This window comes from Syngnathus floridae, chromosome 11, assembly GCF_059516105.1.
Source record: "Syngnathus floridae isolate MCC-2025c chromosome 11, RoL_Sflo_1.0, whole genome shotgun sequence".
NCBI classification, from domain to species: Eukaryota; Metazoa; Chordata; class Actinopteri; order Syngnathiformes; family Syngnathidae; genus Syngnathus; species Syngnathus floridae.
Window position 1 is genome coordinate 4,961,587 of NC_142423.1, and position 21,081 is coordinate 4,982,667.

The window sequence follows — 21,081 nt, forward strand, 5'->3', positions numbered from 1 at the left end:
CACGCCTGTGCATGCAGGCATGCTAGCGTGTGTACTTGTGTATGTATTGTGCATGTACTGCATGTGCAGGATTCTTTTGATAAATGTGACCTGACGGATGGTGTAACCCCCAAAGCCTGCCCTCATGTCCTCTCCAGCCCTCCTGTCAAGACTGAATAATGATGTCAAGTCACCTTTCTTTTTTTTGTACTGCAAGGACACAGAACTCGTAGAAAATATATAGTGGACATACACATACATATATACATATATATAGACACATACGTATATACGCGTGTGTATATACATATACACATATATACACGCACACATATACACTTGCCTACTTTTGTTTAGGTAATGATTGCACACTTTCTGTAAATCATATAAACTTCTTTTCACTTCTCAAATATCACTGATTTCGTCTGCTATATGATATATTTAACTGAAATTGCTGATCCGAACAACCAATGATTTATAAAGGAAAATCTTGAAAATGATCAGGGGTGCCCAAACTTTTGTGTATGCACGTGTGTGTGCGTGCGTGCGTGGTACACAGACGTGCGCGCACACACACACTCTTAGTTAGACAAATCAGTTCTGGCTGTCTCTGCTCTGTGACCATAATCAGAACTAGCAGCCAGGTTAACGCTTACATTTCAGTTTTGATGGACACACTAATCTCCCGATTGCCTCCCTCATTTCCCACGGGATCTGCAGCCAAGTGCAAATGTGAGTTGTACATCACCGCAGGGCCTCTGAATTTAATATAACAAGCTTTCAGCATGACTACTTTTAATCAAATAGTTTTTAATCAAATTAAGGTGCCAAATTGTGGTGAAAAGTCCTATTTGAACAGCAGTGGCATTTAGAGTTATGGCTCTCGCTCACGTACATTTACACGTCCATTCTACAGTTACTATTTAATCACATTGTGATTACAATTCAAGCGCCAACGTCAACTGTTTTCATTATTCTAATGTGGCACATGTGAATTCTGCAGCAAATAATGTCTTGGCAAATATATCCAATTTGTCCACATTAGAGAGGAGCACAGATATGGCGTCAAATGAAATGATAAACATTTGCACAGGATGCATATCATTGGCATTTCAGCCTTCAGTGATGTCCCTATCATTATGCCACCATTTATAACACCAGGACTGGAGAGTAGTTAGAAACACACTTATGTACTATTAGGCATTGCATCACCTGAATTGTGTGTTGCGGCTCCAAGTCACAAGTCACGACGAGGGGCAAGGGTGTTATTATTCTTTTCCAGCTTCCCTCACACACAGAGCCGTCTCCTCTACATTCACTTCCCTCCTTTCCTCTTTTCGAACGCAATATATTCATCGCTGTAGTGCCTTTAAGAGCAGTAGGACAAATCAGCGCTAACAGTAAAATACATCCAACCTAGTTAAGAAATGACCAGAAAAAATCACCATGATGACGATTGTGAACACACAGAAAGATAATAAATAAATGAAACATCACTGAAATATCTATGAGCCCGTTGAGACGCTCGCATGTGTACAAAATGAGCTCTTACCTGTTTGTTGAAATGAGTGTACTCTGGTGTCCCCGAAAGTTTTTAAAAGCACCGTAGCTTGCAAGTGTCCAGACGTGCATTGGTGTCTCTTTGCAGCCTTAGTTAAAACATTTAAATTTGCAAATTCACGGTGTGCGAGGAAGCAGAAGAGGGGCAAGCGCGGAGGCGTCCGGGCCAGGCTGGCGGCCAACCCAGCGCGACCGGCGGTGCCCTCCATTCTTCTGGCGAATGTTCGATCGCTGGACAACAAAATGGATTACGTTCGCCTGCTGAGGTCTACGAACCGGACGGTGCGGAACTGCTGTGTGCTCGTGTTCACCGAGACCTGGTTGAGTGACAACATTCCGGACTCTGCGGTGCATCTGGAGCGGCTAGCGTGCTATCGGGCGGACCGTGCCATTGTACGAGGGGGAAAGTCGCGAGGAGGTGGAATATGCGTCTACATCCGAGAAGAATGGTGCCGGGACTCTGTGATGGTATGTAAGCACTGCTCGCCGCTTGTGGAGTTTGTGATCATTAAGTGCCGTCCTTTTTATCTGCCGAGGGAATTTACCGCGATTCTGCTAGTCGCGGTATACATCCCGCCTTCCAACATCGAAGGAGACAGGACCGCGGCGCTTGGCGAACTGTACCAGGCCGTCAGTGAACAGCAAACGGCGCACCCTGACGGTTTCACCATCTTCGCTGGAGACTTCAATCATGCCAACCTGAAGTCTGTTTTCCCGAGGCTTCACCAGCATGTTCCTTTTCCGACACGTGGAGACAGCTTCCTGGACCTGGTCTACTCGGCGCAAAAGGGAGCCTTCAAAGCCACCCCCCTCCCCCATCTGGGGCTTTCTGACCATCTCACCGTTTTGCTTTTGCCCGCATACAGACAATTGGTAAAGGCATCCAGGCCGGTTCGGAGGCAGGTTCGAGTGTGGCCTGAGGGTGCCTCCGATGCACTTCGTGACTGCTTCGACACCACTGACTGGGACTTGTTTAAGCAGGCAGCCACCTACAACGATTGGACGGACATAGAGGAATATACTGACTCTGTTACCTCTTACATCACGAAGTGCATCGATGATGTGACTTGCTCGAAATCCGTCGTCACTCGCGCGAACTGGAAGCCGTGGCTGACGGGGGCTGTCCTCAGACTGTTGAGGGCCAGGGACAAGGCTTTCAGAGCAGGGGATGAGGCTGGCTTGAGGACAGCGAGGGCCGACCTGTCCCGAGGCATCAAAGAAGCGAAGAAGGCGTTCTCGTGCAAGGTCTCCACCCATTTCAAGGACAGCAAGGACGCACGTAGCCTTTGGCGGGGCATTCAGACCATCACAGACTACAAGCCCGCGCCGAGGAGCTGTGAGGGCGACGTTCGCCTGCTGAACGATCTGAACCGCTTCTTTGCTCGCTTCGACGCCCAGAACAGCACTTGCCCGCTGAAGACCACTCCCCCCCCACACGAGCAGCCCCTGCGCCTCTCTGCCGACGGTGTGAGGAGGGCGCTTGCCGCTATTGACACCCGTAAGGCGGCGGGCCCTGACAACATCCCGGGTCGAGCGCTGAAGGACTGCGCTGGGGAGCTGTCGGGTGTCTTCACAGACATCTTTAACGTTTCCCTGCAGCAGGCCATCGTCCCCTCGTGTTTCAAGGCTGCCACCATCGTTCCTGTGCCGAAGAAACCTGCACCGTCCTGCTTCAATGACTACCGCCCTGTGGCACTGACGCCCATCATCATGAAGTGCTTTGAGCGGCTGGTCTTGGAGCACATCAAGTCCGTTCTCCCCCCCACCATTGACCCTTTCCAGTTTGCGTACCGTGCCAAGCGGTCCTCTGAGGATGCCATCTGCTCTGCCCTCCACTCGGCCCTCACCCACCTGGAGAGAAAGGACTCATATGTGAGGTTGCTGTTTGTGGACTTCAGCTCTGCCTTCAACACCATTGTGCCGCAGCGACTCATCTCCAAACTCGACGAGCTGGGCCTCAGTACCTCCCTCTGCAACTGGATACTGGACTTCCTCTGTCAGAGGCCTCAGGTGGTGCGTGTTGGCGACAAAATCTCCGCCAGCATCACGCTGAGCACGGGGGCCCCCCAGGGCTGCGTGCTCAGTCCATTGCTCTTCACCCTGCTGACGCATGACTGCACTGCGACCTACAGCGACAACCGCATAGTGAAGTTTGCTGACGACACGACTCTGGTGGGTCTCATCACGAAGGGCGACGAGACTCGGTACAGGTCGGAAGTTGACCTTCTGACCACGTGGTGCAGGGACAACAACCTCCTGCTGAACGTCAGTAAGACCAAGGAAATCATTGTGGACTTCCGGAAGGGTCACACAACACACCTGCCGCTGATCATCGACGGTGCTGTGGTGGAGAGGGTGAGCTGCACCAAGTTCCTGGGGGTGCACATCAGTGAGGACCTCTCCTGGTCCGCGAACACCTCGTCACTGGCAAAGAAAGCTCAGCGCCGCCTGTATTTCCTGCGGAAGCTCAGGCGTGCATGTGCTCCTCAGGCAGTCCTGTCTACATTCTACCGTGGCACCATTGAGAGCGTCCTCACCAGTTGCATCGCTGTCTGGGGTGGTAACTGCACTGAACAGAACTTGAAGGCCCTGCAGCGCATAGTGAATACGGCTGGTAAGATTATTGGTGCTTCGCTTCCCTCCCTGAAGGACATTTACACCTCCCATCTCGCCCGCAAGGCAACCTCGATTGCCAGAGATGTGAGTCACCCGGCTCACTCCTTGTTTGACCTTCTGCCCTCTGGGAAGAGGTACAGGAGCCTGCGCTCCCGCACCACCAGACTCGCCAACAGCTTCTTTCTCCAGGCTGTTAGGGCCCTGAACTCGCTACCCCCTTCTGCGTAGCGTGCGGCACTGTTGCGCTATTTTCGGGAATGTCTGCTGTACGCGTTTTTACGCTCCTCTTAATTAATTATTTATTTATTTCTTGTTGTGTTATTTATTCATTATTTATTCAGCACGCTTTTGTTATACTTGTTTACTGTTTGTCTGTTGTGAGCCATGTCTTGTCACCGTGGGATAGGGGGGAACGAAATTTCGGTTTCTTTGTGTGTCTTTGGCATGTGGAGAAATTGACAATAAAGCTGACTTTGACTTTGACTTTGACTTTGATTCAATGTAGCTCAACAAATCGATCCTTTGCGAACAAAAGGCATTCGCAGCAGAACAGTTTGCAGCGTCCATCCAGAAGCCTCAAGCCGCTCGTAAATGCTTGCCTGGAAATACCGGACAAACCGTTTAAAAAAGTTTTTAACTATTAACAGTTCCAGGTGAGACTCTGTTGATTTGCATAGCACTGCAATAGCTCAAACTATTAAGTATCCATATCCAATCACAGGACGCGTAAATGTCACGTTCAAGGTGAGGGCCATACTGACGCAACTCTGTGATCTGATTGGCTCTCGCACTTATCAATTTGCCTGTTCACCAATGCACAGATATCTGAATTGTTGATTCTCAAGGCCCAGGTAGATTTCATACAGCCTGGCAACATAAGTTAGGTGAATTGTGAATGGATAAAAACAACAGCACTGGAAAGAGCATAATATGACACATATACACACTCTGTTCTTTCAGTGTGTTAGCGTTTTATTCAGCAAATAATGACACAGTTCACTTTAATATACATTCAAGTCAGCTATACAATACAATGATGGAGAAGTGTTTCTATGACATCCTGGTGCACTGGCCCAGGCGCCTTGCTTATGTCATCCATTTGGTCTGACTTACTGTACTGTACATATTAGTGATTTGGAATCATTGGTCATATTGGATAGTCTGTTCAACCCAGCATATGATTGTTATGTTCAATAGCTCACATGACAGCTACCCTTGATTCTGCTGCTTCATTTGAATCGCTGACACGATTATAAATTGAGACGTTGTCGGTTCTGTGCAACTGAATAATACATTTCTCCATCAAAGTTTGCAATCAAACTGCAATTAAGTCCCCATGGTGACCTACAGGAGTCACATGGGGCGGGTACAGGTAAACACTTTAATACTGCATTTTGGCATCATGGAAGTCCATGCAACACATTTCATTCTTTGATAAGGCGCTGAGATGATGACTGCATTGGGTTCAGTTGTTCGGGTTCTTCTGTAAGGCTGTCTTCAGTTTTCACGCTCAAGGCTCTATTTTCATGCTCAGTGCGAGGCGTCGTCAAAATGTGCACAGTGGCAGGCTAGATTGGGTTTTGGTATTTTTGGCCAAATAGATAAATAAATAAATAAATAAATAAATAAATAAATAAATAAATAAATAAATAAATAAAGTATTTTGCAATGTTCTGGGTATGAACACAGCCGATTTTAAAAACGCCAAATAATAGGAAAGTTGATCATGTTATTAATAAATCCTATATACAGCAAAACATTGAAGTTCAAAACTCAAGATGCACTATTTTTTTTCTGACTGAGCACAGCTGCACCATCAACAAAAAGAGCCCTCAGTGTAAAGAAAGGTTCTAGCTATCTAATGGTATTAAGCAGCAAAGGTTATGAAATAGGACTGGACATGTAAAAATAGGAAATCTTCTTAGGAATACCGAGTTATAAAGTCTGCTAAAAATATCAGATTTATGAATTTCCTCCTTTTTTCTTCTTCTATTTTTTATAGATATATAAATGATTGGTGCTCTTTAGAAATATTTCCACTTTCTACATTGGTCATACATTAGACAAACCTTGCAGAAAACATTGGTTCAAACGACACTGACTCTTTGAACAAATCAACACAGACTTCACTGGTCATGGAAATGGACACCAATTTTTTTTGTTTTCCCCAGTACAACAACATTACATCACACATGAGGCAAAGCGGCAGCAGTCTGGCTGGATGGACGCAAACACAAACATCCTGCCCCAAGTGTCCATGAGCAAGTCATAGAATCAAGCACACTCAGAAAAAAGGTGACTTTAGGGTTACAATGGAATAGAGTGTGACCTTGAAAGCTTTAGAAAACACCTTATGGTGCACACAGAAATGGAATTTTTGACCTGCCAGGATGAGAATGGAACAATAAAGTGACCACCAGTACATCCAATAACGCATGGTGAGGAGGCAGGGGGTTAATGTAATCCATTGGGTGTGAATGGCGACATCCTGTCGAGGCTGATAACAGCCTCGCAGTCCTCCAAGTCACACACGGAGTCGGTGGCATTGTCATTGTTGACAGTGAGCTGTGAGATCCTGTCAAAAGTGTCCTCACATTCCACTACATTGGGGATCATGTTGACATAGGCGTTGGCGATCTCCTTGTGGAATGTGGTGTCTTGGTTGTAGGAGACCAGCTCGTTGCTGATGTTCACAATTTCTACGGGCGTGCTGGAGCAGAAGTAGCGACAGCCCAACAAGTTGGCGAAAGCTTTCCTGAACTCGGCGTTGAATGCGTAAATGATGGGGTTCAAAGATGAGTTGGTCCAGCCGAACCACACGAATACGTCAAAGGTGGTCTCGCTGACACATGGCAGGCCCGCGTCTTGGTCTGAGGGCACCTTGTCGCAGAAGGGAACCATGCAGTTGAGGACGAAGAAGGGCAACCAGCAGCACACAAAGACACCCATAATCACCGAAAGAGTTTTCAACACCTTGGTTTCTCGCTTAATGGAGGTTTTTAAAGTGTTGTGGTGTTGGCACTCAAATCTGTTCGTCCGACAACTTTGAGCGTGTTCCGCAGCTCTCTCCAGAGAAGCTATTCTCCTAATTTGGATTTGGGCAATCCGGTATATTCGAGTGTAAGTCACAATCATAATTGCCACAGGGATGTAGAAACTAATCAAAGACGAGGAGATGGCGTATTCTCGGCTCAGGCTGGAGTCACAGTTCTCCTCCGTCTGCAGGCGACCTACAGAGGCGTTGCTAGTCCTGGCCACGCCCCCGCTGGCTTTGTGCCAGTTGAGCTGGACCGGTATGAATGAAATGAGCAGCGACAACGTCCAAGTGATGCTAATCATGACGAACGCAACACTCTGAGTCATTTTCCTCTCGTAGCGGAATGGACTCGAGATGGCCCAGTATCTGTCCACGCTGATGATGCAAAGGTTAAGGATGGAGGCGGTGGAGCACATGATGTCAAAAGCCACCCAGACATTGCAGAAAGTGCCAAACGGCCAGTATCCTGCCACCTCCGCCACAGCCTTCCAGGGCATCACCAGCACAGCCACGAACAAATCCGACAGAGCCAGGGACACAATAAAGATGTTGGTCACTTTTGTCCGCAGGTGGCGTGAGCGCAAAACCGCGGAGCACACCAATATGTTCCCCAGCAGGGTCCACAAGATGAGGAGGAAAAGCAAACACCCTGTCACGGTGCGCAAAACCACGCCGTCCCTTTCGCCGTCGCTGGTCGCCTCGGACTCTGTGCCGTTCCACATGGTCTCCCTGAGCGGCACCGGTGCGAGGTCAGTCCCTTGCACCGACGACAGATACTTGGCTGGGATTTCCATGTGCGCAGCCTCACGTCAAAAAAACAAACAAATAAAATAAAAAAAAAGGACGGCCACGCTCATTCACATCGCAACGTAGCCACAGTGTGCTGCGCGCGACGCGTCAGCAGTGATGGAAAAGCGCGTTGAAAGTGAGCGCCTGGCGCACAGCTCAATGACTGGAACTCAGCACGCATCGGCGAGTTCATTTTGCAGCATTGCCGGACACAATGCCTTTACCCAGCCACCCAGTCACTCACCCACTCACTCATACTGCGTGAAGAGAAATTCCCACAGTGCATCCACTAACCACTGTCAGGTGCGTCACGCCCCTTTTGGGTGTAGTACGCACTGCGTTAGAAAAGGGGTGCGGGGAAACCTGCAACATTTCTAGGGTTTTCTCAGAAAATGTGTGCTTTGGCTCAATAAAGGAAGGAAAACAACACGAAAAAACTGTCCATGATGTCCAGTTTGACGCTGCGCTTGGAACAGTTTCATTTGAGTGCACAGCGTGTTATTTGGTTGTAGGTTTGTAGTCATTTCTTATCCAGCGCTCCCACTGTGTCACGTATGATTATGTATATGTTGAATATGTTGAAGACAGCTGGGTCAAATTGACCCAACTAATTTGACCCAACTTCCTGGGGTGGTCCAATTTTCAATCTAGCTGTTTTAAGGGTTTAACATTTAAACATTAACATTAACATTTATTGTGGAAATTTATTCTGCTCCATCAGGATTTACAATCCGGTAACTGCAGTTAGAATACAATACTAATATTATAGTAGCAGGTGTGTGCATTATTCATCATTTCCTCTTGGCAATAACATATTTCGTGTTTTAATTCAATTCGGGGGTGTTAGACATTCTACAATAACTTTTAGGGGTGATATTTTACTGAAACCCAGAGCTTGGTGTAAATTGTTTCTCGAGCAGTGTGCCTCTGCATGGTGCCTCAAGATATTACAAATGTTACTCCCTCCCCCAAAAGACACGTTTTGTAGTCTGTAGCCTCTCTCAAATGGTCAAATTTTTAATGAGAGGTTTAAAACCAATTTGCAGGGGCGTGCAAATGGGGCGAAGGACGTGAGCAGCATCCACAAAACTATGAAGGTCATTTGACTGTCCCTAATGGATGTCCACTACAACTGAAATGGCAATTTGTGTTTCAGAACATACTTGAACACAGTCAAACAAGAGTGCAGCGTGCGGATGAACAACAATATAACAATTGCAAAGAAAGAATTCCCACAATCGGTTCATCACTTAGAACTGTCAGGTGCACCACCTCTCCTTTGTGTGAAGTGTTAGGCACTGCGCTGGAAAGGAGATGTGAGAAACGCTGCAACATTTTCAGAGTTTACTCTTTCACACAAGGACCCCCCCCCCCCCCCCCTCCTCACCCCCACACACGCACAAACAAAACAAACAAACACTTGAAGCTTATTTCCACTTGAGGTGAGTGTCTAACCCCTCCGGCATGTGCACACATCCATGCAATGACAGGAGTGATAGAATCTAGTGCAGGATAGTTAATAACAAAAGTAAACAACGGAATAGAGCAGATACACTTGACAATGATGAAACAATTCAGAAAAAGAGCACACTTTCCAACGTGCCATGTGAGCTCATCAGGTGTGCCACAAGTAAGCATCCAATTTAGTAATTTAATTTGTATAAAATAAAACATTTATTTATTTGGATTTATTTATTGATTTATTTGGTTTCTTTGTTCCTCAGCCTCTAACAGGTTGGAAGAGACTGTCATACACATGCAGGAAACAACACGGTGAGACTTGTCTAGAGCTGTCCATGGTGCTGAAATTGACATAACGCTTACAGTACTTCTGTGCCGCAATGTGCTCAGCGTCTGAACAGGAGGTCAAACAGGCATTTTGGCGTGTGCGCGCTGGCCCCATACCCGCAGGTGAGTCACATCCACACTCCACACACAATGACGCGCGGCGTCGTCCGCACGTTTACGCCATAGCAGCCAACAAGTCACCAGCTTGGCCACGTCATTGCTATTTTTAGCTCCCCTCTGTGTGCTTGTCATATCGGTCTGACACTACGTCAAAATAATCCCCCGGACACCCAATGTCAAATTCTCTGGAGTAATCTAATCTCGGATGTCTGGTCAAGAGGCAGTGCAGCCAACATTCAGGAAAACAGTTTGTGAAAAGTGAAAATGTGAATGATAGAGATTGTGAACCGAACGTCAAGTCACACTAAAGTAGCCTACTTATCGTCTGAAAAGGTTCAAGCCTATTTTTTCTCCGAGTTACATTACCTGGCAATTGATTTTTTTTTTTTTTTACTGTATAAGCGTTTGTATTCCAATATCAAAAAACTTTGACATCGAAAAAAAATGCTCTGTAGGAAAAAAAAACGTACACAACAAATCATCTAGCAGTGAAAAAACGTTGCATTGATTATTTTGTACAATACTTGTCTTGGTGTTATGATTTTTTTTTTCTCCATTGCCCAATTATATTATGAATTTAAGTGCCCGAATTTATTTGCATGCACGCTTTATTTAGTTGGACGAATTGAACGCCGACTACAACAAGCCTATATAAGTGGCGCCATCGTGTGGTAGTTTTGTTTACTAAGAATTGAAACGTCAGAGATCCAAGTCTTAGTCGACAACTTTGTATGACCAAAACCTAATATTTATTTCGTCACTACCGTAAAAACAATTTCATTTGAGCACCAGTTCATGTGACTTCCACAAAGATCCCGTCTCAATGCTGAAATGATGATTTTGAACACAAGCAATATATTCACTGAAAAACAAAATTTACATACATGTTGGCACTTACTGAGATGATGGTAGGTAGCACCTGAGTGAGAACTTTCACCGGACATCAATTCATCTACTATATACATCGCAAAAGTGTGTTAGCCCACAAATTTCCGGCTAAGTATCCAGAAGTAAGACACCGAATGGTGTGTGAATTAACGGTCCGTTGTCCTTTCTTGGCAATATATATACGCACATCACGTGGTGAACAGAATTAGAATTGTAAATTTTGACTACTTTGAAGACAGAATAAACTATAACCCCTCAGCTTCTGTGCTTTCTCGGATACTGCAGTCATATTTCAAATGATGTCAAAATTTTTAGAACACCCTGCAGTTGGTTCTGAGCTGAGATTTGAACTTTGCTCCACAAAACCTCTACCAAAATAAATGAGAACATCATCCATAAATAATATGCATATTTGAAATGCATATCACTACAGGTCAATGCGTGCACATTTGTACAATCATTCATGTATAAAATAGTGCTATTAAACCATTTTTTCTGGTACGTTGACGCTTTGAGAATACAATCAGGTGTACGTATGTGTCACATAGCATAGGATTTAATCAAAAGCCTACTGCAGTGTGACAACCAAACACATGAGCCCTTCTGTGAATTAATTTGGGAATTGTTATTCTTCGGGAATATTTTTTTTTTTGCCACGATTTCCTTTCAAGACTGGTGAATCATGAACCATGTTGGGAAACACTCAGTAGGGAACTCCGGTAAGCATTATGATGTATTGTCCAACTTGGGCTTTTCCGTCAGACGCGCCGGAAGACCTCAAATAGAGAAGCGACCGAGTGCATGCGATAGAAAAGGTTTAAAGGAACCGCAAAATTGAGAGTTGTAGTCCATGTACTGAAACCGAAGGCCTCCTGTTCCAACCCATTTTCGTACTGTGGCCGACAGCCAAAGGCGGGGAGGATCCACAGCTAGGAGGGGCGGGAACAAGAAAAAAAACAACAGACATGTATTTAGTATTCAGCTCTCTCTGCCAAAGGATGAATAATAATATTTTTTCCTTCAGCCAATGTTACATACGCCAGCAAATTTAGAACAACCAACACTGCTTTTCCCTATGCAGAACAAAAAAAAAGTTTCCAGTAAAAACATCCACTCTGCTAGAAGTAACAAAACACCTGGATGGGAAAAAAAAAAGGGCAAATTTTCGAGTTCGAGGAATTGTTAAATGAACAGCAAGGCACATCTATAGTTTGAGCTGCAAAACAAAGAAAGCCTTTCATTGAGATACAGCTCAACATAGGGAAACTGATATCTTGGCTCAGTCAGATAGCATCGAAATTCACCACAAGCGTGCTGACGCATTTATTCTTCCAGAGCTTGATTCACTTTGTAGTGTCCAAATGTCCGTTCAGAGTTCATATCGGCCGATAACTGGAGAGATATCTGTTACCATTTGGCAGAGCCAGCTGCTTGTCCTCGTATGATTTTTTTTTTCTGCTACGTAGAGTGAACTCATGAATAATGGCTGCTCAGCCCTGGCAAACTTACTAACAAAGAACTATGTTGAAGTGAGTTGAGGAATGTTTTTTAAGACAAAAATACTGCTTTGGCGCCATCTTGGTTTCACATCACAACATAGGATACATACAGTAGCAATCTCAAAGGGATTAAAATGCCGACGATCGGAAGTGTTTCTTACCGAGATGTTGCACATAATTAAGAAGATGGCGATGTTCTTCAGGATTTGCCTCTTGACATTTGGAGCGTCGGCTACTTGGTTTCCAAAAGGCTGCGGCACCTCCGCTAATTTGTACACTTGTCCGCTCTCTTCCTGCTCGTTCTCCATGGCGACGCTAGCCCGCTCCGGTGTGTCGTAGGCTCGGTTGAAGATGCCATTGTAAGGTGGGGCCAAAGAAGACGTCACTGAGAAGATTTCAGACGAAGCCACTAATTCGGGGTCACCCCGCCCGGTGTCGTCCTGCCGGCGGTAGAGGGATTCTACGATGAAGAGGTTCTGGATGCACTTCTCTAATATCACAAGCAAAGAATAGACCAAATTGGTCCAGCGATACGGCGGACTGCTGTCGGCTCCCAGCACGGCTACGATGCTGCACCAGGACATGAACCAGGACCCGATAGATGATCCAAAAAGCAGTTCTGTGTCCAGCTGTCTGGAGGGGTTCTTCGAGGTGTCCGGTGCCATGCGATCCGCTCGGTATATGAGCAAACCCGAAGCGCAGGCGGCACACATAAACGCCAGCATGATGATGCCGTAGATGTAGAACATGGAAATGGCCGAGCGCCGAGTTGGAACGGAACCTTCCATGTGTGTTATGTAAACCACCAGAATCCCGATGGTACTGGCCAGGGCGACTAGACCCAAAACGGGGCCCAAGGTCAAACCTTGGGTTTTGGTAGCTAGCCGTTTCTGATTCGAAGAAAGGTCAATGTTCCTTCCAATGTTCTTCCACATGACAAAGAGCATGGCGGAGACAAAGATGTGGTATTCGATGTTGAAGGGATACAGATAGTAGAGGCTGCTGGAGAACATGGAGCAAGTGCTGGTGGTGCAGTTACAGAGAGGCTCGGTGTGAACTGAAAAGTCAAACGCATACATAATGATTTCGGGATGGTGACACAGAATTAAAACACGCAGATTAATCGTGAACGTAATCATCTCTATTCATTCTCGTTGGTTCTGGTAAGGCTGTACGCAAGCATCACGGATGTCATGTTACCGGATTCAACATTAAGTGTTCGGAGTACACTTCATTTTTTGTTTAATTTCCTCCTCAATTATCGTTTATTTCTTATTTTTATCAGTTATGTTTTAATGCGAGCATAACATTCCTACCTAGGCAGAGGCAGAGATGATTAAAATTCTTCTCATATTTCTTCATTAAAATAAAGCAAAATGACAAGCTTATTTATGACTGATGCTGACGAGGGCAGGGAGTGAAATCGAGCTTGATCTCATAATTATCAGAAAGGAGACGTGCTTAGATATAAAAGTGAGCCAAATTCCCGCTTTCCCAAGCCATGGTTATTACTCCCACAAATAAGTTATTTCTTTTATTTGCCAAACTTTCAACTACCTGTTCCTTAACTTTAACACTACCCCGCAATGGTTGCATCCTAAAGATCCTCCTCACAAACTCAGCTATGTGTCCCCAGCGGCCACAACCCCCCCCCCCCCCCCCCCCCACACACACACACACACACACACACACACACACAAGGGTCACCCCAACAGCCCTGCACCCTTTAATTAAAAAGCGAACAACGGTCAGGCTGACAGTCAGCCGGATATGAGGAGGAGTAGCTAAACCCCACAACCCCTCGGCTTAGATGTATCAGTTACTGTAATTGCAGCACCCTTGGGAGTAAGCAGCCTGGGATAAAGCCGTGTGAGGTCAAGCAGCGGGTGGGGGGCTGCCAAGGAGGGTGGCCCTGGCTGAAGTGTGTTGTAAAGCCTTGGGAGGGAGCCTCAGCACTAACAGTGCGTCTCCTGAAACCTAATCGAGTGACTTTGGACACGAACAAGTCCTGCAGGGTTGGCGAGCTCACCTGCCTTCCCCTCTCTAACCCTTCCCTTTTTTTTTTTTTTTTGCTTCCACTCACACTCTCAATTGAACTATTGTACTGGTCATCTATGTCAGGGGTGTCGAACTTTGGCCCGCGGGCAAAATACTGCCCGCAATATAATTGTATTTGGCCCGCAAAGACAAATTGTGCATCGACTTTGTGTCAATAATAAAATTGCAAATTGTCTTCACTTAGCGATGTATTTTTATTACCATTCATCTTTTTTTTTTTACTAGTCTCCAATTTCAAAACTAGTTAATGATCAGTTTACTGTGTAGCCTATACTGTATATAATATGAGTTTATACATTTATTTGGGTTATAATTGTCTTCCGAAGGAAACTATGATTACGATGCAGCCCGTGACAAAAATGAGTTTGACACCCCTGATCTATGGTACAAGCCAACAATCAAGCCTTACCTATCGTGAGGTTTCCATAGCCCAGGGCAGAGAGCCTTCTATTATGGTTGTTCAAGAAGTGCTCGGCTTCCGACATCACACCATTGGCCCAGAGTAGGAGGTTGGTAAAGACTGCATGGATGACACCAAATCTGCGGGGGGCAAAGTGTTGATAACAAAGTTCATGACGAGATGGATGATCAGCGACAAGACGGCAGCTAGAATATCACGTGCTAGCATAAACATACCTCTCTAATGTTTCAAAACGCTTGATGACATCCTTGATGTGAAACCAGAGAAAGTGCACCTAATGAAAACAACAAAGACATTTCAGAAGAAAAAAAAGCAATATAAAATATGACCCAAAATGCAAAGAACTCATTATGATGAGACCTATTTGGTTAAATTCCACTGGGAAGTATTATTGTTTCAAACTTACCTGGGCTATAGTGTGGCTCGCATGGATGACAGGATATACCCCGAGAATGGCCGACACACAAGCTTGATATCCAACATAATATCCGATTCGGAACACGTCCATAATCATAGAGAGAAGTGCAAGAAGACTCAAGCCACCTTTGGGAAAATCAGAAAAGACGTCAGTGTCTCAGTATATCCATCTAAATTATGAAAAATACTGAACAGAAAATTCTTGCATTCCTGGCTTTGACCAAATAATTACTTTTTTCAGCTTTCGCAGAACACTATGAATAGTTATTGCAGAGAAGTCAAACCAACTACGGTTGAGACCATAGAAACACGGAGAAATGTCAACCGGAGAGCGATTTTGAGAAGCAAGATATTTCTGACCTTGTTTTAAAAAAAATGTCTGCTGCAAGAATGAATCATGAAAAAAAGATGATCAAAAAATACCAGCTCCTAGCATTCCAAAATCCCCCCCCTCAAATGGCATTCCACTGTAGGCTTGTTGTAAAACTCACCTCTGATCCAGCACGTGGTGGCATGGACGTCTTTCTCAGTACGAGTATTCTTGTGTCGGGTCCGCACCAGCATGTACCACAACATCCAGACCAGTTGGAGGATCATGAGGCAGGTGACGAAGGACAGCAGGTGGTCTTCTTTGACAGAAGGGCTGTGGTGGGCCAGGGCCAGCATGAGCGCCGCTCCAATCAGGAGCAAATTGGTCCCGTATTGTCCACTCAGGATCTCCGCGTTCTTCCTCGGATAATCTTGGGCCAAATTCAGCTTCAGCTTGGTCCAGATCTTTTTCTCGTTCTCCGAACTGGACGACGAAGAGGAGCTGTTGCAGTATTTGTTCAGACACATGACATCCAAGCTGTTGGGTTCTACCATGGTGGGAGACATGGTTTATAAGAACGTGGGCAAATGGGTCAAAGAGTCAAAGAAACTGAAGGTGTTTCTGAAGGGCTCCCGGGTGCACTCTTGTAATAGATTCAAAATATTTTCACCTCCTCTATACTTGACTATTTCTGTCAACTTTCACTTTTGCACCACTACATTTCCTACCTGTCCAAAGTGAGACATGATGGAATTTACGATGGAAGCGCCTACTGCCTACACATTTGCAGCAGCAGATGCTGACAAAGATAACTGCAGTTATCATGAGTTTGTTTGGGGCATAAAGTCAAGGCCAGCCTAACATGCGCTAAGCTAACTTCGCTCATCAACCGAGAGCAAACGCACCACTGAAAAAGGCTAAAATAAATAAAAATTCAATTAAAATAAAGAAAACAATAAAATTTGTAACGACTAGCTTTAATTTTTTTCAACTTTTACATCCACCTCCAAATTAAGTACATTTAATATTACAAAAGTGACTTTTGAATAAAAAAAACTTTTAAATAGACCAGCTATTAATATGTCTTGCTCGAATAAAATTCCACCAGGTAATCTTAACTTCTACCACAGTTACTTTGTCAAGATATCGCCTTAACGAACTTAATACAAGACTCCAAAAACTGCCACTTGCCAATGCGGTATATCCTAAAAAAAAAAAAAAAAAAAAAAAAAAGGCTTTAAAACTGGAAACGGTCTTGTCGCGTGTGTCGAACCCTGATCACAATCACGAAATTATCCACAAAGTTCGAAAGATGTACACATCCGGCTATTGACTGCATCTGTTTTCTCAAGAGTTTGCTGCAACCGCCCCATGTGACGATCAGGTTCTACACGAGATCATTGCTGTTGAGGAGTTCCAAAAGAGCATCAAACTGCTAAGACCCTGTTCAGCTCCGGTTGCAAGCGAGTCTGTGATGGCCATGGTGCTAGTTCGCAAGGCTTTCAAGATGAGGGGCGGGGGGCTAAAGATCATATGGAGGGATTCAAAGTGGGCTTGTACCAATGTCCGAGGGGATAAGTATTTGACTTCAACGGGGGTGGGGGATTAAATTTGTCAAACAAAAAGTGGGTGAAGTTGAGACGTGATTAGTGGGGCGGGATATTCAGTGCCTTTTGTGGGTACGCTTCATAATTTGTTCCGTTTACCGCAATTCGAGAGATCTGATTAAAAAGTCATCCAATGTAGCGCAAAAGTGATGATTGCTTGAGGTACTTTTTTTAAACACCTGGGACAATAAACATAATATGCGTCATTTGGCCAACGTGTGACCGCATGTGTCATTGCGCACATCCGTCCATTAGTCCCTGCGGAGGAGCTACGTGTCACACTGCTGTTTAGGTGGTTGCTGTTTGTTGCTTCTTTTGTTCTAAGTCAACTTTGTTTTCTTACCTTGAGCTCCTACCAATTTCTCAGCAAAAAAAAAAATAATAATGGCAGCATGCTCTGATGATGTGGTTTCCAAGAAGCGCGTTCCCAGTGACTCTGATTGATTAACTTATTCATTACCATTTGTCGCCCTCAAGGGAGGAGAGTGGCGGTAGGTGGACTTACAAACACAGACGACATCCGATTATTGTCAACTAACTTAAATGAACCACTGATTATGTCTGAACATGTTGATGACATTTTCAAATGATTAGATTAGTTCGTTTGTATTCAAGCTTGCAAGTCACAGTATTTAATACATAACAAAGATTTTGCAATACCAAAGGAAAAAAGGGGGAGACTTTTAAAACACGGTGGCTGATCAAATAAATGGTTATTACAATTTAGATGGCTCTAAATATCAAAAGTAGTATGTTTATTAAAAGAACAAAAATACACTTAATGGGGCATTAACATTCTTAAAACACAAACTGCGTGTCACTCATTTTGCTGCTCATCAGCCTCAGCTTGAAACATCTTGCCGCTTTTCTTTTCAATACATATATTTGAAGTAAAAAAAAGTAGTCTTCAAATCATGATGGTCATATAGAATGAAAAGGAACAATTACTGGATTCCATCAACCTGCTTTGTCGAATGTTCCAGGAGTCCATCATTTCTTTGAAGACCTTTGTGCATTGCTGGTACACAAGAAAAAAGTGGAATTGATTTTAGTTGAACGCATAAATGTGCTTTCCCAACTAAGGTTGTATAAAATGCTCATCTTAGCATTAACTTATCAGTGTTGTACAGAGTTTGGAACACAAAGATTCATTTGAACGCTCGACACGTTGTATCTCGTCTTTAGCTTTATCATAGCATTAGCAAACAGCTGCTCAACTACACACCGGCACGTCAGCAATATTAACATTCATTTTATTAGAAACAGCTGTCTGGTGTTTGGATACATGTGTTCCGGGGATTTAGAGTACAAAACAAACACAAATGGGTAAAAACGAGAGGTGAATTTATATCCCACCCCTGGAAAATATGGTGACTGATGTTATCACACTAAGCAAAGGCAATAAAGTCCTTCAACAATTGCACTGGCGCTCCTCCGCCAGTCAATGAGAAATGGAATTGACTTAAGCCAACAGGTCCTGAATACAAATTGACTGCAGCAAATATTCATGTGAGAACAAAACAAACAACGTCAAGGCAGCGAACGTAAGCACAGTAATAATATCAAGCATGGAGCTCATGTGAGGGAACAAAAACTCAAAAACTCAGGTGACATGGTTGCCTCAGAAACAACGCAATCATGCTTTTCACAAAACTGCTTTAATGTCACGATAGTTCACTAAGCAAGAGTTAAGATATGCAGCCCAAATGAAACAACAGTCTTGAAGTTCTTCAATCAGTTCACGTGATTTACGGAAACGCAAAAGTTTCCTCAAGGTTATAAGACTCCAAGTATATTTGCATTTGGGAAAGTTGGGAGTTAATCCATGGATCTGAGGTGGATGAAGAAGCGACGTGAGAGGACTTAATTTCTGAGAGAACTGTCGTGATGAGATTTGGAACAAAGATGTAAAAAAAAAAAAAAAAAAGCTTGGAAACAAGAAACAAACAAATCTTACTTGACATGTTCATCCAAGCATAGAAATCAGCATGACCACACCCATGAACTGCGTGAGGAGGATGAGCGGAGTGAAGAAGGACCAGACTGGCCATAGCGCAATGTTAAAGCTGCAAAGAAATGTTTAAATATTAGCAGCTTAAAAGACAAATTGCAAATTATTTGTCTGCCTCATGTAGCCAACAAACAAATGTTGGGACTGAATCAATACAGCCTCCTGCTGGTTACTGTCTAGTATTACACACACATTTAATGTATAAGTGTTTTTATTGAATATACCTGCACGACGCAGCAATAAATGCAGCAGTGGTGATGGGAGGGATTGCAGGGTACTCTTGGTCATAGTGCACGATTCCTTGGAACCACTCCAAATACCCAATGCAGAACATGGCCAGGCACAGGCTAATGGCAAGGAGCAGCAGGCCCACGTTAAACCACCAACTAAAAAAAACAACAGTTTTACATCATCAAGCAGAATACTTTAGACGTGAATGGGAGTCTTGATGGGATTTTTTTTTTCTCTCTGACATTTTAGTCTCTCACTCAGAACTCATTCACCTCTTGATGTCATCATTCGCAATGATGTTGGGAAAGAAATCCGCATAATAGGTGACGCCTATGGCTGCCACAACCCAGAAGACGGAGTGCTTGTTGATTGGAGGGACAGGTTGGACATCTTTTTCTTCTGAATCTGAAATATATTTTTAAAAAAAATTACCATTTAACCATTTATTTTCAATTTTGTACACTGATTCCAAGGTGGCCTTAAAATAAATTTTTGCTGAAAGATTTCTTACTGCTTTGGGAAGTACTTATCTTTATTTGACATTGATTTAGTGGATTAAACATATCATGGGCAGCTGTTGGCTGCTGAAAACGTGAGCACCACGCTGCACTGCTCACAAAGAACTCAGTGGCCTCTAAAGGAAGTCAGCCTCCGTATTAAATGAAAGCGATCCCTTTTGGCTCGCCTCTTGTACAAGGTAAAACTATGCCAATGTGTTTTGTCAGTACCACTTGATAGGTGCAAATTGTCATACTGATTTTTGATAACGATGCCACTGACACGTATCAAACCTGGATTTGAAAGAATGCTCAAACAATTTGCAACTAAAACAGTAACATTTTTATTCAAAACACTCCACTGAATAAAGATGATTAAGTTCCTGTGGAAAATAGTGTGAGCATGATTTTTTGTTCTAATTTCTACTGTGTCAAGGTCAGCTTAGTACAGATTTCTCTTGTTTTGATTTCTGAATGTGCATATGTGATTCTGACCCTCAGTACAAGGGCACTTCGAGCGCTAAACAACCCAAGGCCACAATCTTGACTTTTTCCTTTATTGCATATTATGCATATAATATACAGTGGATCCCCGATAGGGACTGCAAAGGCCTGTGGATAATAAAAATGATGATGAATGTTAAAGTGGCCTTGTTGCAGCTTTCCATTGTCTTTATGCGGCTTTATGTTTTGGAAGAAAAACATTGGGCATTGATAGAAAGATGGCCACAGAATGGAAAAGTGATCCTATGAGCATGGTTACAAAGTTGACAGTGTTTGCTTTGTCAAAATAATCAAGAATTGCTGGACTTGAGCCAGTGACGGTCACAAAGGCAATATTGTTCAGTAGTAGAAAAACCCACTCACTTTGGCAATGTCATATATAGTGCTGGTTCTATAAACACCTCCACCACCACAACACGTCACACAAGCCCTTATGTGTACTTTGATGACCCACCAGTTTTATTTTTTACTATGTAAACAGAAGCATTGATCACCATAACAGTAACTTGGGCTAAAGAGTACACACTTAGCCGTGAAGAAAAAAAGAGACAGAACAAGTAGCGAGAATCTAAATATTTCCACTCACATTTCTTGTCTTCGTCGGGCGACGAAGCTCCCGTCTGCATGAGTAACTCGGCATTTTTTTGGAATCTTTTTCTTAGCGTTACGAATTCACTGTCATTCAGCATCTTGCACAGCGAACCGCGGAAGCAAACAACTTCCTGTTTACGTCGCGCTTCGTGACGTCA

At 44.1% G+C, this 21,081-nt stretch overlaps 4 protein-coding genes across 8 annotated transcripts; 1 reads left to right on the forward strand and 3 right to left on the reverse strand.

The window, feature by feature from the left end:
• The first annotated feature begins 1,073 nt into the window (after positions 1–1,073).
• On the forward strand, positions 1,074–4,372 carry LOC148390465 (uncharacterized). The gene is made up of 3 exons (XM_088389630.1): positions 1,074–1,149; positions 1,628–4,153; positions 4,219–4,372. The coding sequence occupies exons 1-3, from the start codon at positions 1,074–1,076 to the stop codon at positions 4,266–4,268; spliced, it is 2,652 nt and encodes an 883-aa protein (XP_088245756.1). The 3' UTR covers positions 4,269–4,372.
• A 734-nt stretch (positions 4,373–5,106) lies between these two features.
• Positions 5,107–8,248, reverse strand: drd5a (dopamine receptor D5a). The gene has a single exon (XM_088390780.1). The coding sequence runs from the start codon at positions 7,984–7,986 to the stop codon at positions 6,610–6,612; it is 1,377 nt and encodes a 458-aa protein (XP_088246906.1). The 5' UTR covers positions 7,987–8,248; the 3' UTR covers positions 5,107–6,609.
• A 2,367-nt stretch (positions 8,249–10,615) lies between these two features.
• otop1 (otopetrin 1) lies at positions 10,616–17,683 on the reverse strand. 3 transcript variants are annotated; one of them, XM_088390542.1, is made up of 7 exons: positions 17,433–17,683; positions 15,664–15,965; positions 15,162–15,298; positions 14,971–15,029; positions 14,744–14,874; positions 12,438–13,333; positions 10,616–11,706 (listed from the first exon to the last, which is right to left on the reverse strand). In XM_088390542.1, the coding sequence occupies exons 2-7, from the start codon at positions 15,836–15,838 to the stop codon at positions 11,536–11,538; spliced, it is 1,569 nt and encodes a 522-aa protein (XP_088246668.1). In that variant the 5' UTR covers positions 15,839–15,965; positions 17,433–17,683; the 3' UTR covers positions 10,616–11,535. The 3 variants fall into 3 exon arrangements, with proteins under 3 accessions (XP_088246668.1, XP_088246667.1, XP_088246666.1); XM_088390541.1 differs by having other exon boundaries at positions 15,664–16,029; XM_088390540.1 differs by having other exon boundaries at positions 15,664–17,683.
• A 146-nt stretch (positions 17,684–17,829) lies between these two features.
• Positions 17,830–21,080, reverse strand: tmem128 (transmembrane protein 128). Of its 3 annotated transcripts, none has more exons than XM_088390545.1 (5): positions 20,919–21,080; positions 19,604–19,736; positions 19,325–19,486; positions 19,047–19,155; positions 17,830–18,107 (listed from the first exon to the last, which is right to left on the reverse strand). In XM_088390545.1, exons 1-4 carry the CDS (start codon positions 21,019–21,021, stop codon positions 19,056–19,058), a joined length of 498 nt encoding a protein of 165 aa, XP_088246671.1. In that variant the 5' UTR covers positions 21,022–21,080; the 3' UTR covers positions 17,830–18,107; positions 19,047–19,055. The 3 variants fall into 3 exon arrangements, with proteins under 3 accessions (XP_088246671.1, XP_088246672.1, XP_088246669.1); XM_088390546.1 differs by lacking the exon at positions 17,830–18,107 and adding an exon at positions 18,326–18,920; XM_088390543.1 differs by lacking the exon at positions 17,830–18,107 and adding an exon at positions 18,326–18,968.
• Between the last annotated feature and the right edge of the window lies 1 nt (position 21,081).

Bases quoted from the DNA above. Each gene is read 5' to 3' on its own strand.
- LOC148390465 (XM_088389630.1), top strand. From the start codon at position 1,074: ATGCATATCATTGGCATTTCAGCCTTCAGTGATGTCCCTATCATTATG. The intron at 1,150-1,627 runs GTAGTTAGAAAC...GTCTCTTTGCAG, and splicing joins TATAACACCAGGACTGGAGA to CCTTAGTTAAAACATTTAAA. The intron at 4,154-4,218 runs GTAAGATTATTG...CTCGCCCGCAAG, and splicing joins GCGCATAGTGAATACGGCTG to GCAACCTCGATTGCCAGAGA.
- drd5a (XM_088390780.1), bottom strand. From the start codon at position 7,986: ATGGAAATCCCAGCCAAGTATCTGTCGTCGGTGCAAGGGACTGACCTC.
- otop1 (XM_088390540.1), bottom strand. From the start codon at position 16,048: ATGTCTCCCACCATGGTAGAACCCAACAGCTTGGATGTCATGTGTCTG. The intron at 14,875-14,970 runs GTATGTTTATGC...TGCCCCCCGCAG, and splicing joins CGTTTTGAAACATTAGAGAG to ATTTGGTGTCATCCATGCAG. The intron at 11,707-12,437 runs GTAAGAAACACT...CGCCCCTCCTAG, and splicing joins TAATTATGTGCAACATCTCG to CTGTGGATCCTCCCCGCCTT.
- tmem128 (XM_088390545.1), bottom strand. From the start codon at position 21,021: ATGCTGAATGACAGTGAATTCGTAACGCTAAGAAAAAGATTCCAAAAA. The intron at 19,487-19,603 runs GTGAATGAGTTC...TGTTTTTTTTAG, and splicing joins GCGAATGATGACATCAAGAG to TTGGTGGTTTAACGTGGGCC. The intron at 19,156-19,324 runs GTATATTCAATA...ATTTCTTTGCAG, and splicing joins TTTATTGCTGCGTCGTGCAG to CTTTAACATTGCGCTATGGC.